At 42.0% G+C, this 15,338-nt stretch overlaps 1 protein-coding gene across 17 annotated transcripts in view; it reads right to left on the minus strand.

Moving 5' to 3' along the window:
- The window catches only part of adgrl2a (adhesion G protein-coupled receptor L2a), a 90,306-nt gene that overhangs the window by 41,339 nt on the left and 33,629 nt on the right, over nucleotides 1-15,338 (minus strand). For all 17 annotated transcript variants that reach the window (XM_076151288.1, XM_076151289.1, XM_076151304.1 and 14 more), the window contains exons 3-4: nucleotides 11,207-11,420; nucleotides 1,217-1,326 (exon numbers count right to left, since the gene is read on the minus strand). In XM_076151288.1, coding sequence (XP_076007403.1) covers nucleotides 1,217-1,326; nucleotides 11,207-11,420 — 324 coding nt within the window. The remainder of the gene's footprint in view (nucleotides 1-1,216; nucleotides 1,327-11,206; nucleotides 11,421-15,338) is intronic.

Genomic DNA, 15,338 nt, shown 5'->3' on the forward strand with positions numbered 1-15,338 from the left:
AGCCATTAAGTCCTGAGGTAACTGCATGGTATAGGATTAAGAGAACATAACACATCTGGGTTTGTCTCAGCGAGGCAGATTCAAACGCTCATTACTGCTTATTCTGTTTCTAACTACAGGTCATCAAAGCCTCTGAGAAGTTAACCTTTAAGTTGTAATGAGTCTCACCACCGAATGAAGATCGCTAATTCACTGTGATTTTGACACAAAGGGAAACAGTTTGGACAGACACACAGGTAATGAGCGACGTGGGCCTTCTACTTCCAATAAAGTTCAGTGTGACGAAGGTGCACAGTTTATATCTAGCGTTAAATTTCATCCAGAGGGATTACGATGCAAAATTAACATCTTAATCGACTAGACCTGCCAAATAGCCTGTTTCCCATCACTCCCACTTTAATTATTTCAGTTCCACCTGATTAGCGATTCTGGCGATACATCTAATTCTTGGTCATTAATCAGTTTGCAAAGGTTACGGGAGGGTATTTGCTCCACAAATTGCAAATGAACATGAGAGCTTAAAGGACAAAGGGGAATTTTAATGCAAAGGGCAATATAAAGATTATTTGGGAGCCTGGATCGCAATGAATATTTTAGCATACACCGACCAGTCAAAATGTTAAACACTATCTCTTTAAATGAATTATTACCCTGTTGACTTATGAGTGGAGCCATTTTGTTCTGTTACATAATGAAACATCTGTTAACATATTTCAACACCTGCTGTGTGGACGTAGATTAAGCCATCAAGTTAAGCTGCGCCTCTCGCCTGATAGACTACCTCTCCAAAGACTAGAGGAATTAAACAAGCGCATTCGCCGAGAGTCAGCGCTACTTCCTCTAACCTCCCTCTACTCTGCCACCTCATAACCCGGCTCGTCGATCTGCTGGAAACACGACGGGCGCATCAATAATACAGGCAGTACAGGAAAGGGACCAAAAGGGTTTTACAGGTCATATTTCATGAAAAGTTCATGGTGTGACACAGATGGAGGAAGAGACGGACGGACGGAGGAGGGGGGAGGAGGAGGTGCTGGAAGGCGTCGTGGACTGACAATAGACAGACTGGACAGGGAAGTAGGAGGGGATGAGGCAGGACGGAGGAGGGAGAGTGAGTGAGCGAGAGAAAGAGAGAGAGAGAGAGAGAGGTAGTTTGTGTGAGGGGAGGCAGCGTGGAAGAGAGAGAGAGACACTGTGACAGAAGGTTGATACTTACTGTAGGGCACACACTCATACTGGACCTCCAGGTACTTGTAGGTCCCTGGGCAGGGGTCGGGGAAGACGTCAGACCCTGTGATCACGATGCACTGGGTCCGGTTGTTGCACCTTTAACGAAAAAAACAAAAACAAACATTATTGCTATTGCAGAATTGAAGGTATTAATGGCGAAACATGCATATAAAAAATAAAAAAACAAATGCACTTTCCTTTTAATTTTTCCATTTTATTTTCAGTCAACATTCGTTTGAGTGACATTACCTAGAATTGTCTCTTTTTGCAAATTAACTTTAAACGTTCTCAGTTCTTCCTGGCAAACTGGGTGTAAATTGTAGTAATAATAAAAATAAACCCCCAAAAATACATGTAAATCATTGTTAATACAAAGCCGAGACACTTAGTCTGTTAGCAATATTGCGACACGGGCGGCTTCATTGCTTTTCATTCAGACGTAGGCTTCATGTTTACAGTGCACATTACGTAGAAGAGCTCTTTTCCCTTTGTTTTATCACGGCGGAGGAGATGGATAATTAGTTTGAGCAAATGAGAATGGGTCAATAAAACGATGTAATAAATCTTTGGGTTTTTCCTTTCTTTTCCACTACACGACATCACCTGTCAACTCTACAGTGCTGTAACACATTCCCTGTTTACTGCATTTACGGTTAAATACCATAAATTCCTTTGGTTTTTGTTCTTTAAAGTTCCTGCTAGTCATTATCAAATCAAATTACATCATCATCAACAATCAATCAAATTAGAGAACGAGAGAGAGATTGTGTGTGTGTGTGTGTGTGTGTGTGTGTGTGTGTGTGTGTGTGTGTGTGTGTGTGGTCTAAAAATGCCGATATTGGAGGGCATTAAACTCTCTTGCAAATAAAATGTTCAATATTCAATTAGAAATGATCATTTATTTGCCAATTTTAACCCTTAACATGTGCTTGCCCGTGTGGTTTAGGTGTTCGCTCTGCCCGCGTCCGTGTTTGGTGAGTCATACTTGCCCAGGATAAACAAAGTCTGGGTTTCTATAAATCCACTGAGTTATTGATTTGCGACTGGTCACTCTCTGAATGGATTCCTACGCCAAGTAACTGGAGGAGCATCCTGAATTTGCACCCCAGACACGATCAAAGGTCTTCATCGATAATCTTCACTGCGGTGCCTGAAATTCCCTGCCAGATGGTGGAATGTGATTGGCCATTTAGAATTTTTACATCCCACATTAGAGAGAATTATGCTATATACTAGATTTAAGAACATAAACAGCCTCTGCATTTATTGCAAATCATAGAAGGAAGATAGATATTAGTAGACCTGTGCTGATAGGTCATAACGTTACATTAAAGTTTACTATTTAACATTTATCCTCTTCTTGTGTTTAATTTACGACAGGTGATTTTCATTTTTGCAGCCCTTTGCCGCTGGGTCAGAAAGTTCACTCTGGACACTACCTTTAACATATGGAGTGCAGACATCCTAATTGAGCCAGTGGTATCCTGAGAGGCTTGGGGAATTACAGCTGACCACCCTTTTGCTGCACTGAAATCATGATAATGACATCAATACCCCAAGCGAGCCATCTTAAAATTCTATTGGCAATGTGAGGAGCCGGATCAATAACTCTGTTCTGCTGATTTAGCATAGACCACGGATAATATTTGTTTCTTCTTATCACAGACCAGTGCGCCCATTTACAAAAGATCATTGGAAAATGTATTACTGGTCGCACTGCATTGTGCTTTGGGTTTTGCTTTTGTTTTTGGCTGCTGAGGTAATCACTGCTGTTTGTCCCTGTGTTGTTAATGTAATGTTAGGGCGCACAGTGGAACAGCACTGTTGGTTACAGTTGAGAGGTACAGAATTCAAACAAACACAAGCAGGGGACTGGAAATTGGTATAATTTCGGCTTCAGATTGTAAACCACATCTTAGCTGTGTACGCCGGCTGCATCCATACACTGTTCTGCCACCATACACAACATATGCATGAATAAATAAAGGCAGATAACAACATTTAGCCATTACTTCACTTTTGACGAGGCATGAATACAATCCTTCTCCTCCTCCTCCTTCTATTCTTTCTATTCTATTCAACGTCTGTCAGTGAAAAGGACGCACGTCTTTCTTTCTTGGAATACACATGAAAGAGTATTTATTCTATTCGGCCAAATGAAAATAAATGTGTTTTAGTGTAGTTTTAGCATTATAAAATAAATACATTACACACATTCTAAACTGCCACACGGCATTTGTGTTTGAGTGTGCGTGTCTTTTGCAAAGGTCTCCAGGGCCTTTTCACTTTATTAATGATCTTCACGTGCGATAACGACAGCGGCTGCATTTGTTTTTATGGAAATGAATAACTGTTTTGGAATTAAAACATGCACCTCATGCTAATCTTTCTCAAGTCTACAATGCTTTCCATATATTATGTGGTCACTTTGATGATTCTCTTCCTTTTTGCTCATGCATAGGCATGTCATTCAACGGCAATGTCAATTACTGTGTTTTATCTAACAGATTCCAATGAGGCCGGGGAATGGATCTGTGGTTTATACTCCGTATGTGGAAATGGAATTATATCAAAAATAAAATTCATGAGACTAATGAGATACACGCTATGGCCATATAACAACAGGGCGTAAGATAATTTTTATTTCTCTTGAATTGATGTGTTGATAGCCGTTTCTGATGTATTGCCCTAATTCTGCAGCAGCGGAGCAGAGGCCTCCTGATCTATGGGAATTTGCGACTCTGATTCTGTCTCATCTGTGAAACCACGGGCATCTCTTGAGACCAATTGAAAAAGCCCTGATGACTTCCCTCTATGCGTCGTCCTAGCCCTCGATTTGAAACAGAGCATGTAATTGAAATTCTTCCCTCAAAAAGTTCAGGATTGGGGGCCTGCCAGGGCACAGGTCTCAAAGTGCAGACTAATTAAATACATGTAAAATATGATATCTCTGACTATCTTTTGATAGTCTGAGGCTATGTAGTAATTAATCATGTACGTAATGAATATTAAGTCAAAGGCAGCTTTTCTGCACTTTTCTCCAGAGTGATACATTCTATTTCTATACATACCTTGATTGCTCTTCAGGATTAAACTGAAGCAAAAGTGGAAAGAGTTCCAATTTATTTCACCCAAGTAATGCCAGAGAAAGAATAATTGGGCAGGTGAAATAGCAGCTCACTAAAGTATGTCACATTAAAATAAATATTGGTTCAGAAAAATGAAGGTTTTGGTGATGGTTCTGTTTGAATTAATAGCTGAGAAAAGCATTATGGGTCTAAATGCACTGAAATGACTAAGTGTAATTACTCAAACATATACACTCGTCAACATTTCCTCAAACAGAATGAGTAGAACAGTCACCACCTTTGACATTACTCCTCTGTATTGAAATAAAGCCACAGCAGGCCTGACTCAGGGAAAGAGATTCTATTTCCGTCGCCTCCATTTTCCTTTTCTTTAATCAGACTGAATCATTCCAAATTTAATCCCATCACATCTCTGACCTTTAGGGAGAACCAAACATCAGTACAATTAGAGTGCCATTGAAATGCTGCACGAATTTGATGAAAATCTCCTTTAAAAATGAGCACTCCCCACTGACAGCAGCAAGGAGAGGGATAAGACGCCGGGCAGGTTTTTAACTGATAGCACTCCTGATACCAGATACCACGTGCAAAATAACCTTTTTCACTGTCATCATCAAGCATGTCAAAGGAATAATTGGACGGCCAAATGAATGAATCGCTTCAAGTGGCTATGCACCGAGAAGGGTTTGTGGACGTATTCCAGCAGTCTGAAGTACGCCTGAGCCATAAAGTACTGTAATTTAGTTGTGTAGTTTAGTCATCCATCACTCTGACCAGATTGTGTCATTTTAGTCATTGCCGCAGCCTACAGTGCAGGCTCACTTCTCAGCTTTGTCTTATGAGTCGAAGCTTAAAGTCTATTATACACACGGCTGCTGGCCATTAGTGCTAAAAAGGTTCATTCAATGATATAAGCGCTGCATTCAGTATAATAGACCAAATGTATTTAGTCTTTTTAAGAGTTTTTGATTCACATGTGAGGCACCGTGCATCAATAGTCCATTATGAAACACACTTGCACACACTCAGAGGCATTTTGGGAGACTCCAAACTTTGCACCTTTGAATGCTTCTGACTTGATGATCCGGCATGAATAATTATGCAAAACGTTTTTAATGCTGCTCATGTTTGAATAATGGTACCGCTCCTCAATTTCCACAAAATCTTGGGATTGTTTTTAGCCGGTGCAGGCTGGGGTATTCTACTCCTCCAAAATTTGTAGATTCCACAAACCTAAGCAGCCATTTGAAATTCACAATATGAAGAGAGGAGAAAAAAAAGGAAATGGCAGCGGCAGCAGCAAAAACAATTGCAGTGTAAGTGGAGGAGAGAGGTGACATGAGTGAGGGGAGCACATTACAGAAAAAGGCACAATCTACTTCCTGGTGCTCCCAGTTTGAATTTCAATCAAATTAGCGTCTGTTAAACTCAAAGTGACCCGTCTAGCTCCATTTCATCTGAAATGCTGATGAGGTTCATGGCACAATTATCAAGGCAGACATCTCTCTCAAGAGGCGAGCCTGTTGATGGTAGACAGGCCATTGAAAAATTAAATCATTTCCAGGGCCACGGAATGGCAGCTAAAGAAACAATCTGTTGGCAAAAACGCACACATCACACACACACGCGGCGCACAAGCGTATGCTAAATGTGTAATCACCGCTGATATCAGTATATTTAAACCGTTTTCGAAGGGGGTGGTCCAATAATCTCTCAGGAAATAGGTCGTTAGAAATCAACCATTAGCATCCCGCTTTCAAGTTGGGAGTCTGACCCAATATCCGGACAAGACATCCCAGAAACTTCTAATTGCTGTCATATGCTTGTGTTTATGCTATATTTACTGGAGTCGCTGAAAGTGGGGGTGGGGAGGGGGGTTTTGTGAGGGCTGGGGCGGGTAGAGTCTCCTACAGAGTCGGGAGGAAATGCTGCCCGACTCGCATCTCTCCATCTCACCTATTGATTTTTAAAACAAAAGGTACATTGTAAAGCCGCAGGAGTCAATAGAAATACGACGGTGACATTCTGTAGGTCTAAATTTGACCTTTATGAGACGAGCTCAATACGCTGCCTTTGAGCGCCCTGAGTAGCGATTACTTACACAAAATCCTGACACGGTATCAACCAGAAGGGATGAATATTTAGAAATAGACCAAATGTGGTTTTAAAGGAAATTATTGAAACATATCGGTGCATAAAATTGCATCCCACACACTACTGACCAAAACCCAACTGTGCCATGTTTTAATTTGAGAAACAGACCCATTTTATAGCTCATTATATATTTTCAAGCGTTATTTGTTTATTAGTTAATAGCAGTTCTCCTAATGAGGATCACTGATGGCTGCTCATAGACCTTTTTAATTTAACACTCCATCACTGATACGGTCCTAAGTACAGAGCAGTTTCATGGCTCATGAACTTGTGTACACCCCTCTGGAACGGCCAGGCTGAATCTGGATCTTTATGAAATCTTAATCTGCTGCTTTAAATAAACACTAACAGTGTACGTACAGAGAGAAAGTACAAGTCAATGTGCTGTCAGGCGGCAACAATGGAGCTCCTCCGAGAGCCTTGCAGGCATTCCTGTCACCGATATAAATAGTGTGAGCAGCATCGTTCAGCTTCCAAACCCTAAAGCATACGCCCTGACATTTATTGACAAGTACTCGGGAAATACTACTGATTCCACACTTGTGTTACTGGCTCATTTTACTACATGGGAAAGAAATCTATTACTTTGCTACTTTGCCATAAATTCTATTTGTCATATTTTTCCACACAGCTGATATCTCCTTTTGGGATGAACCCTTTTTCAAACACGCAAAAGCTGAATAAAGACCATTTTTCACTGATCACTATTTGGCGAAAAGCAGCTGTCCTGTAATTTCACGTCCCCTGGTAGAGACGATCTTCATTGATCATTCTTGTCAGCGATACGCTCTTTGGACAAACCCGTGATCCACAGGCACGGCGGGACCCAGCCATGTTATGTTACAGCGATCAATGATCTTGTTATTGAATACTTACAGTGGAGCTCATTAGTCAAAAAGAAATCCATAAATGTAAGCCACTTATTCATACTGTATATCCTAATACTTCTTTTTGGTGAAAATTATTAATGAAGATGTGACACTGTCATCTTCACTGCTCCTTGAGGTACTGGGATAAGGACCGGTCAGATGATAATCAATAACTGTGTTTCGCCTCATACAACAGGTCACCAACTCACAGAAAAAGCTGGTGTGGGTGTGTGTGTGTGTGTGTGTGTGTGTGTGCTGTGTAAGCTTCTAGTATGAGTGTGAAGGCTTACTGGCACCCACATAGAAGTTTTCAACAAGTACTTCTAAATAATTTGCCATAATAAAGAAACTTCCAGACATCTAAATTGTTTTGACCGCTGAAATTCCTCACCACAAGGGGGCGCTTCAAGTACCGCAGGTGGCACATGCGGCACAGTTTGAGAACCACCATGTAGAAGACATTCAAAAAGTATAATCAAGCATTTTTTAACCTTTGTTTTTTGGCTGCAATAGCCATAAATCCAGATGGACGTGTAATTATTGATTAAAGAAAATTTGGAAAATAAATAAATGAAAAAAGAAAAAGGAATTTGCCTCCCTGACTACGATTATCAGTGAATTAATTATTTTTCCAAATGTATTCCCATGCAGTTTGGCATCTGCCGGGGAGGTGTCCACGTGAAAAAAATTCCGGTATAGATTATCACCCACTCCAGTCAACTAATTGCTTGCAGCTGAACGTTCTAATTGAGCCACAACAGTCCTAAGGCTATTTTCATACAATCATTGTGCTCATGAATATAATATGCCAGCCAGATATAAAAACAACTTGAAGTGCCAACAGGATCTATCAAGCTCAGTGAAGCTTCAATCTAATTCTCCACACTTCAGGACCACATCAATTTAGGATATTTAAAAGTGAACACAGTTTTCCACACAAGTGCTAATGTGATTCCCCCCACACACACACTTAAATTAGTAGGCCAGAGTAATTATGGTAACAAATATTGGCGGCTCTTCAGTTCTTTTTTTTTTTTTTTTTTATTGATGGAGGCCGTACAGTAGGAAATAGTAGTTCTTTCCGTACACGGTGTGCAGCCGGTCCACCCCCCCCCCCACACACACACACACACACACTCGCATATGGGGAGTTTTGGCTGGTGTGGGCACAGCAGGGGGGCCAAAGTGCAGACAAAAGATTTGAGAAGCCGTTAAAACACTTCAACCTTGCAGCTATACGAGACAAACGCTGCATTCCAAATGGAGAACTATTACACACGTTCTCATTTGTGGACAATTATTATTGGACTGCTTCATTCTATAGAATTCTTATTTTGGTGTGTTCCTGTAAATAAAACAATCTAATTAGTCCAATGTGCATTCGGGATCTATTTTCACAGCAGTGGGGTGTTTTTTAAGGGTTGTGCATTGATTATGTAAATGCGGGGTTGAATAATATAGGCTACATAGGAATTAAACCAAGCACCATAAATGTTTGTCTTATTTTCACATTAATAATTCAGTGATAATTATTTGCTCTTACACTATCCATAGGAATGAAAATGTACCATATACTGTAAACACGTATATATACAGCATATACATATCTTGCAAAAGCAAACTGATTAAAAACAAGGAAAGACTGTTTCTGTGTTTTCTTCTTCTGTCTCCATCTGAATTCAGATTTTCACCCACAGGAAACCTTGTCTAACATTTCCTTAGACCATTAAACGTTGCTGTGCATACACCAGTTAGCAGTGACGCTGAAATAAACATTAAAAATAACTTCAGCGCTCAGGCCTCAGGCACTTTCTGGAAACGCATGTGAGGAAAGAATCCTGCATCTTCTAAAGAAGCACGCGGAAATCGTTCGACAAGACTGTACTGGGTTTGTTGTCGGCGCGCTCCTGCTGGGTCAGTATTTGTGCTTCAGTGGGCTGTTTTTCCTTGCGAGTGTGGCTGAGGCCAGCGTAATACCCACTGCCACAAACAGGGAGCACGAAGGCTGCAGCCTTTCAACACAGACAATGTGAGTCAGCTATCTGACTTCATCAAATAGGGCTTGACAATAAACCCCTGAATACAAGGGCTCTGCTGTTTTATTTCATTATTTTTTATTTCCCAAGGCGACGCACCAGAGTTGCTGACAGTCTCATACCGTCCAATATCTCTCTCTGTGGCACTCATATGTCATTCCATCCTGTGCACTTTGGCTCAGATGGCATCCCTATGTGACAACTGGTCTCATGTATAAGGTCTCAGCCCACGGCACCCCGCTGAGATGTTAACTGCGTGTGCGCTTACGTCCACGCACGTGCGCTGAATGGCCGCTCTGTTGTAACTGTACAGACAGCGGCCTTAAAAAAAACACACAAGGGCCGTGTTGGTAGGAAAATACAACATACGGAGCATCTTTGGCTTCGCCCTGCCAAGAGTCTGTCCTTAATCTGACCAACAGGATTTACCAATAAGCCAATATTCAATATTGGCTCTGACGCACCGAGTCAAACAGCAACAGTCTGCACCATACTGCCAGGTTTAAGGAGCAGTCAGATACCATTTACAATCAGAGACGTTTCGCAGGGACACATTTAGGTCTACGTCTATAAAAGGAAACTGCAGTGCATACCATCGCCAAGGCCAAAAAAAACAAAGAGAGGACTTGTTCTGACAATAGAAACCTGCCTACAGAGAGCCAAACAAAGAAACAACTGAACTGACAAAAGGACTAAATTGGTTTCTTTGATTTACATGTAAAGCTGTACTTTAAATTCACCCACATCTGGACAAATCATGGGATAAATGTGCTGGATTTGTTTGTTCATTGTGTTCCCTTTACCAGTGTATTACCAGTGCTTTGTCAAAATCTGATCTGAGAATATTGTTTGAAGATAATCCTGATAACAAACAATCACACAGATTGGTGCAAATAATACAACTTCTGCAGCAGATGTGATGAATAAAGCGTCGCCTGAATCCATTTTGTTAATGTCTCAAGTGTGGAGACGATCCATTCCTCTCCTTTCAAAAGCAGCTGAATTTGTGAACTTTGCCGCATCAATCAGGGCTCGATTTTTGATATCTAAACCCGTGTTTCCTGTCACGCTCTAGTGTCAAAAATCCAACTGCAGCCATCAAAATGCACAAAATTTCTTCGACATTGTTGCCTTGGTTGCAAAAGCTGACAGGATGATTGCCATGTTTCAAGCGATGAAGATGGAAGTGGTGCTGTTTCAGCACAGCAAGCACCTTTGATTAATGACATGATAGCAATTTGTACATTTTAAATAACACAAAAGTCTTGTTTGACTTTTTTCCTCGTTGTCTTCCTGTGTTTCTCTCTCTCACACGCACACGCACACACACACACATACACATACACAGACGCACATATGCACACAAAACCACAGGCAGAGATAAAATGGATTTCACCATGAAGAAGTGGTTCGGCTTCACTAATAAGGCGAAATAAAACTCACAATGATAGACTAATTTTAGCATACTTAATCTAGATTGCACATTTGCGAGGCAATGTATTTAGCATGGGAAATTACAATAGCTGGAATAATTACCTCCTGTCAGTCGTTTCAAATGAGGTAAGACTGAAAACGGCTCTTCATCTCTGAGAGTGTAGTAAACAGCGGCTGAAAAGTTCATCTGCCGTGTTCATATTGTGAAGTGCCACGTCTATTGTTGGATCCCTGCCTCTCACCCTCCTCGTCCTCCTCGTCCTCTAATGTTCATCAACTACCCGGAATGTACGTTTTTATAGATCTGACCTTCTTCACAGCTTGGAGCTCATGCTGTTTCTACCCAGGCCAGTTTTTGGTCTTTTCTAAATATCACACTGCAGTTTTTTTTCACCTTTGTGACATGATCTTGTAGGCGTCGGGAAGGTAGCAGTTGACGTTCTCCATCTGGAAGGGGTCGGCGTCGCAGATCTTGTCGTCTGTCCGGCCGTAGTTGGCGCTTTCGATCATGATGACATCGCTTCCCGGGCACCGCAGATCGATGGGGTAACCCTCGCAAGACAGCTCTCGCCGCACTAGGCCAAATGGCAGTGCAGCTCGACTGAACCCTGAGGGAGGAAGCGAAGGGAAGAAAGAGAGAGAAAAAGGCTGTTGTTAGTACAAAGACAAATCAAAGAGGGATGGAGGGTAAAACAGTTGATGCTCTTGTGTTCTTTATTTAGTTTGACATAACAGTGGGTGGATGGTGCTTGTATATCACCCACAAGCCTTAATTATCCGTGAATAAAACTTTAACTGTCATTAATCGACTGGAACTCTGTAAGCGCTCGTGGCCGTCTGTCTAAGCGCAAACCTGACAATGGCTGTAACAGTAAAATATCACTGAATCGTTCTGCTTGCGAGGGGTTTTTCATTATCCTTCTTTCACTCGGTAAGGCGTTGTCATCCCCGAGTCTATCACTGGAGACTTGCGGTTTCCTTCCAGTGCTTTTTTTTTTTTTTTTTTTTTGCTCTCCTCCCGATTCGAAATGAAAAAGTAAAACAAGCCTCTGTACACGAGCGTAATGCGATCCACTTTACAGTGCTGACAATCGAAAAGAGGGCTGAGAGAAGAGAAGGCAAAATTGCGCGTGAGTGTAAGTGTGTGTGTGTGTGAGAGAGGAGATAGGAAAGATGGAAAATAAATCAATATTGTGGCTTTGTGCTTTGCAAATGTGAACTGTGCCAAAAATCCATGCTCGTGCTAAAAGTAAACTATATACATAACTTTATAAAATGGAATCGGGTTGTTTTTTTTCTTTTTTCTAACTATGTCAAGTAGTGGAGGGAAGCGATATAGACCTTAGAAAGATGCTCTTTAATCACAACAACAGCTGCTCCTCTGTGGACACGGTGTGAACAAAAAACACTGCTGACGTGGAGTAACGACTAAAGTTTGATACCGATTGAGAATGTCTAGCGATTGTGACGGACTTGAGATCGGCTAAAGTGTCTCTGTCTACGCTACAGGAGATTAAGCATCCTACGACAAAGGGAGATAAATGTCAGTCAGGCCTGTGTCTTATGTGATAGCTGTAATATTTACCGGGGCAGACCTGAGTGTAGACAGTACAAAGCTGTATGGAGGAGCGCTGCCTTCGCCTATCTGCCCCCCTTCTTTTTTTTTGTTTAGGAGCATACAATCATCAGGGAAGGTCTTTTTGACAGCAAACTTCCTCATGTGTCCAACAGGCACGAAAAAGTAAAGGCTTTCAAATATGATAGGGCTTCAGCTATACGTCAGGGTTTCGACTTCTTCTTCTTTTTTTTCCGCAGCACTTTTCTCTCTCTCAGGAGTCAAAACAAGAGAGAGAAGAAAAAAGAAGATGCTTAAGGTGAAACACAATTTATCTGAGATGTTGGCTTGTGAGAGGAGCCAGAATAGGAGGGGGGGGGGGGGTGGAATGGAAAAAAAAATGGAAAAAATGCCACGTTAGGAGCAGGATTTGACAGCCAATCTTGAGTTCGTGTCAGCTCCGTCAAAAGTCAGACGTGCACTATGTAATAAGCCCACGATCCTATGTAAAACATCAATCAATGCCATATTACAATTTTTACACTCACGCCTTGAGTTGAAAAGAGCAGCCGCATAATGGAGACACTTCTGCGGCTATTCTGACAAAACTTGTGTTATAAAGAGCTCTGAGGCCTTCATACGGGTCACATGTGGTCCAGCTGAGATCATTTTAAATATGGTGAAGAACAGAGAAAAGCAATTCAGTCAATAACGGAACACATGTAAGAAGCACTGCCATATGTCCAGCTGACAGATGCATTATACTCGCCATTTCCAAGATGAAATGTCGTGCATATACTGTAATATTTCAGTGTATGATCACTCCACCGCCGGGCAATTATCTGGACACCACATGAGGTCACGTAGGTTTCAGATGGATCAATTGGGCAGCAGCAGTCACATATGGCTCAGTGGGACACGTTAGCCTGCACTGGCCCACATTGTGGCTGGAACTGATCTAGTTCTTTGGCCATGTGCAAGGCCTCTGGGTTTGATCGACAAATCCACAGCCAAACCCACTGGTGCTCGCCGTTCCCAGGAAAACTGCTAAAACACTTAAAATCCCTCTGCCGAGCCTGTGCGGCGTCACCCTGAACTGACTCGGCCTGAAGGTCTGAGCAGGGAAACAGAGAAATACTCCAAGGCTGCGCCTGCAACTTTTCAACTGTGCTGTTGACTTGACAGGCCCTATAATAGCCACTTTTCTCGTTCAAATCTCTGGAATTCAAACGAAATTGCACTTCTCCGCGCGCACTCCATTCACCAGCTGAGTTGGTGCATTATGGATCAAAAGCGCGGTCGTAAACAACATTCAAAAGCCTCTCCCCGATTGATTAGGCCCCAGGCTGAACTCCTCTCTCTCACCCCGGTGTTGGGTGGCATTTCTGCGACACAGGGGGATGAGCGACGCTGACAGATCAATACACACGGGGACGGTGATTTGAATAATCACATCTGTCCACAACAAAGTCCACAACGACCCCTTGCTCCTATATTGTGTAAAAATCTAATTCATTTCATTTGCGGTTGAACTTTGTTCCCGCTTTAATCATTGCAATTCTAGTCAGGGTGAAATTCAGGCAGTGTTGTTGTTACGCTTGAGACAAACAAAAACTCATTTACACGATTACATTAACACATCAAAATTCCCTCCTTGTATAATTGTTTTTTTTTTTTTTTTTACTTGTCCCAGAATATTGTATGATAAATGGTTTCTGCACCTACATCCAATAAAGCTTCTTCCTCTCTTTTTTATACAGGTAATATGAAAGCACAAAAACACCATCGATCACGCTCAGGCACGACAATGCATTGCAATTACAACAGCTTTAATTTGATCACCGAGAATCTCACATAAGCAAAAATCCAACGCTTATTGAGTCACTTAACAAAATAATTTCATCATTCAAATTATCCCAAAAAGTAATCTTCGCTTATGGAGCCTTTAGCATAATAACTGGAGGGAAAGCATGAAATCGTGTACAGCATATGAATATATAGTGTTTGTTAAATTTGATGTGCCTAATTTCTTCTTCTTTCATTTATTTGTTTTCTCTGTTTTGCTGGGTGCTTTATCTTGATAGGTCTCCGACAAGCACGCGGGGGAAGCAGCTCCAAAAGCTGATTGGAGCACTTGTTGCTACATTGTGTTTCGGGGGGATCCTTATCCTTCTAAGCCTTTCAGAAAGATCCAGCAGCAGCACCAGTCACACACACACACACACACACACACACACACACACACACACACACACACACACACACACACACACACACACACACACACACACACACACACACACACACACACACACACACACACACACACACACACACACACACACACACACACACACACACCGCATTGATGCTTAGGTGCACACACACAGAGCCACATAAATCTGAGATCAATTTATAATTGTGTTCATTTTAGTTTCTCTCTGTCTCTCTCTCTCTCGTTCTCGCTCTCCCTGACACACACATACACACTCAAAGGAAACCTGACACTCTCCTCTTTTTATCACAGGCAGCGCACATCAGACACCTGCTCTAAAGGTGAAATCTAATTTTTTACTAGTGCCGATTAGCTCTGATGTACTTTCCCTCTGTGATACATCCACGCCTATACAAGGGCAAGAGAAACAGCGCCGCTTCAAAGAGAAACGCCTATCAATCAAGTGTCTGAATGGAGAACTTTCACATTGGCTAATTAAATGCCAAAGACCGGCAGATCGAGGCGTCGTCGATATAGCATATTATGTGTAACGCTCAATTCCGTGACCATGGCAACATGTTGCAGCCGAGCCACAACTGGCCAGATTCCTATTACGGCCTTGTTGACACTTCTTCCTAATCAGGCATTCTGGTCAGCCACCAAACCCCACCGCAACCACCGGCGTAGCATTTCAATTCCTCTCTGTCAGCGACGTGGCGTGGAGCTGCTGGGGGACTGATCTGTGCCACTGCCAGC

Source organism: Genypterus blacodes, unplaced genomic scaffold (genome assembly GCF_046128005.1).
Source record: "Genypterus blacodes isolate CSIRO-AG114 ecotype Tasmania unplaced genomic scaffold, CSIRO-AGI_Gbla_v1 ptg000054l_1, whole genome shotgun sequence".
NCBI classification, from domain to species: Eukaryota; Metazoa; Chordata; class Actinopteri; order Ophidiiformes; family Ophidiidae; genus Genypterus; species Genypterus blacodes.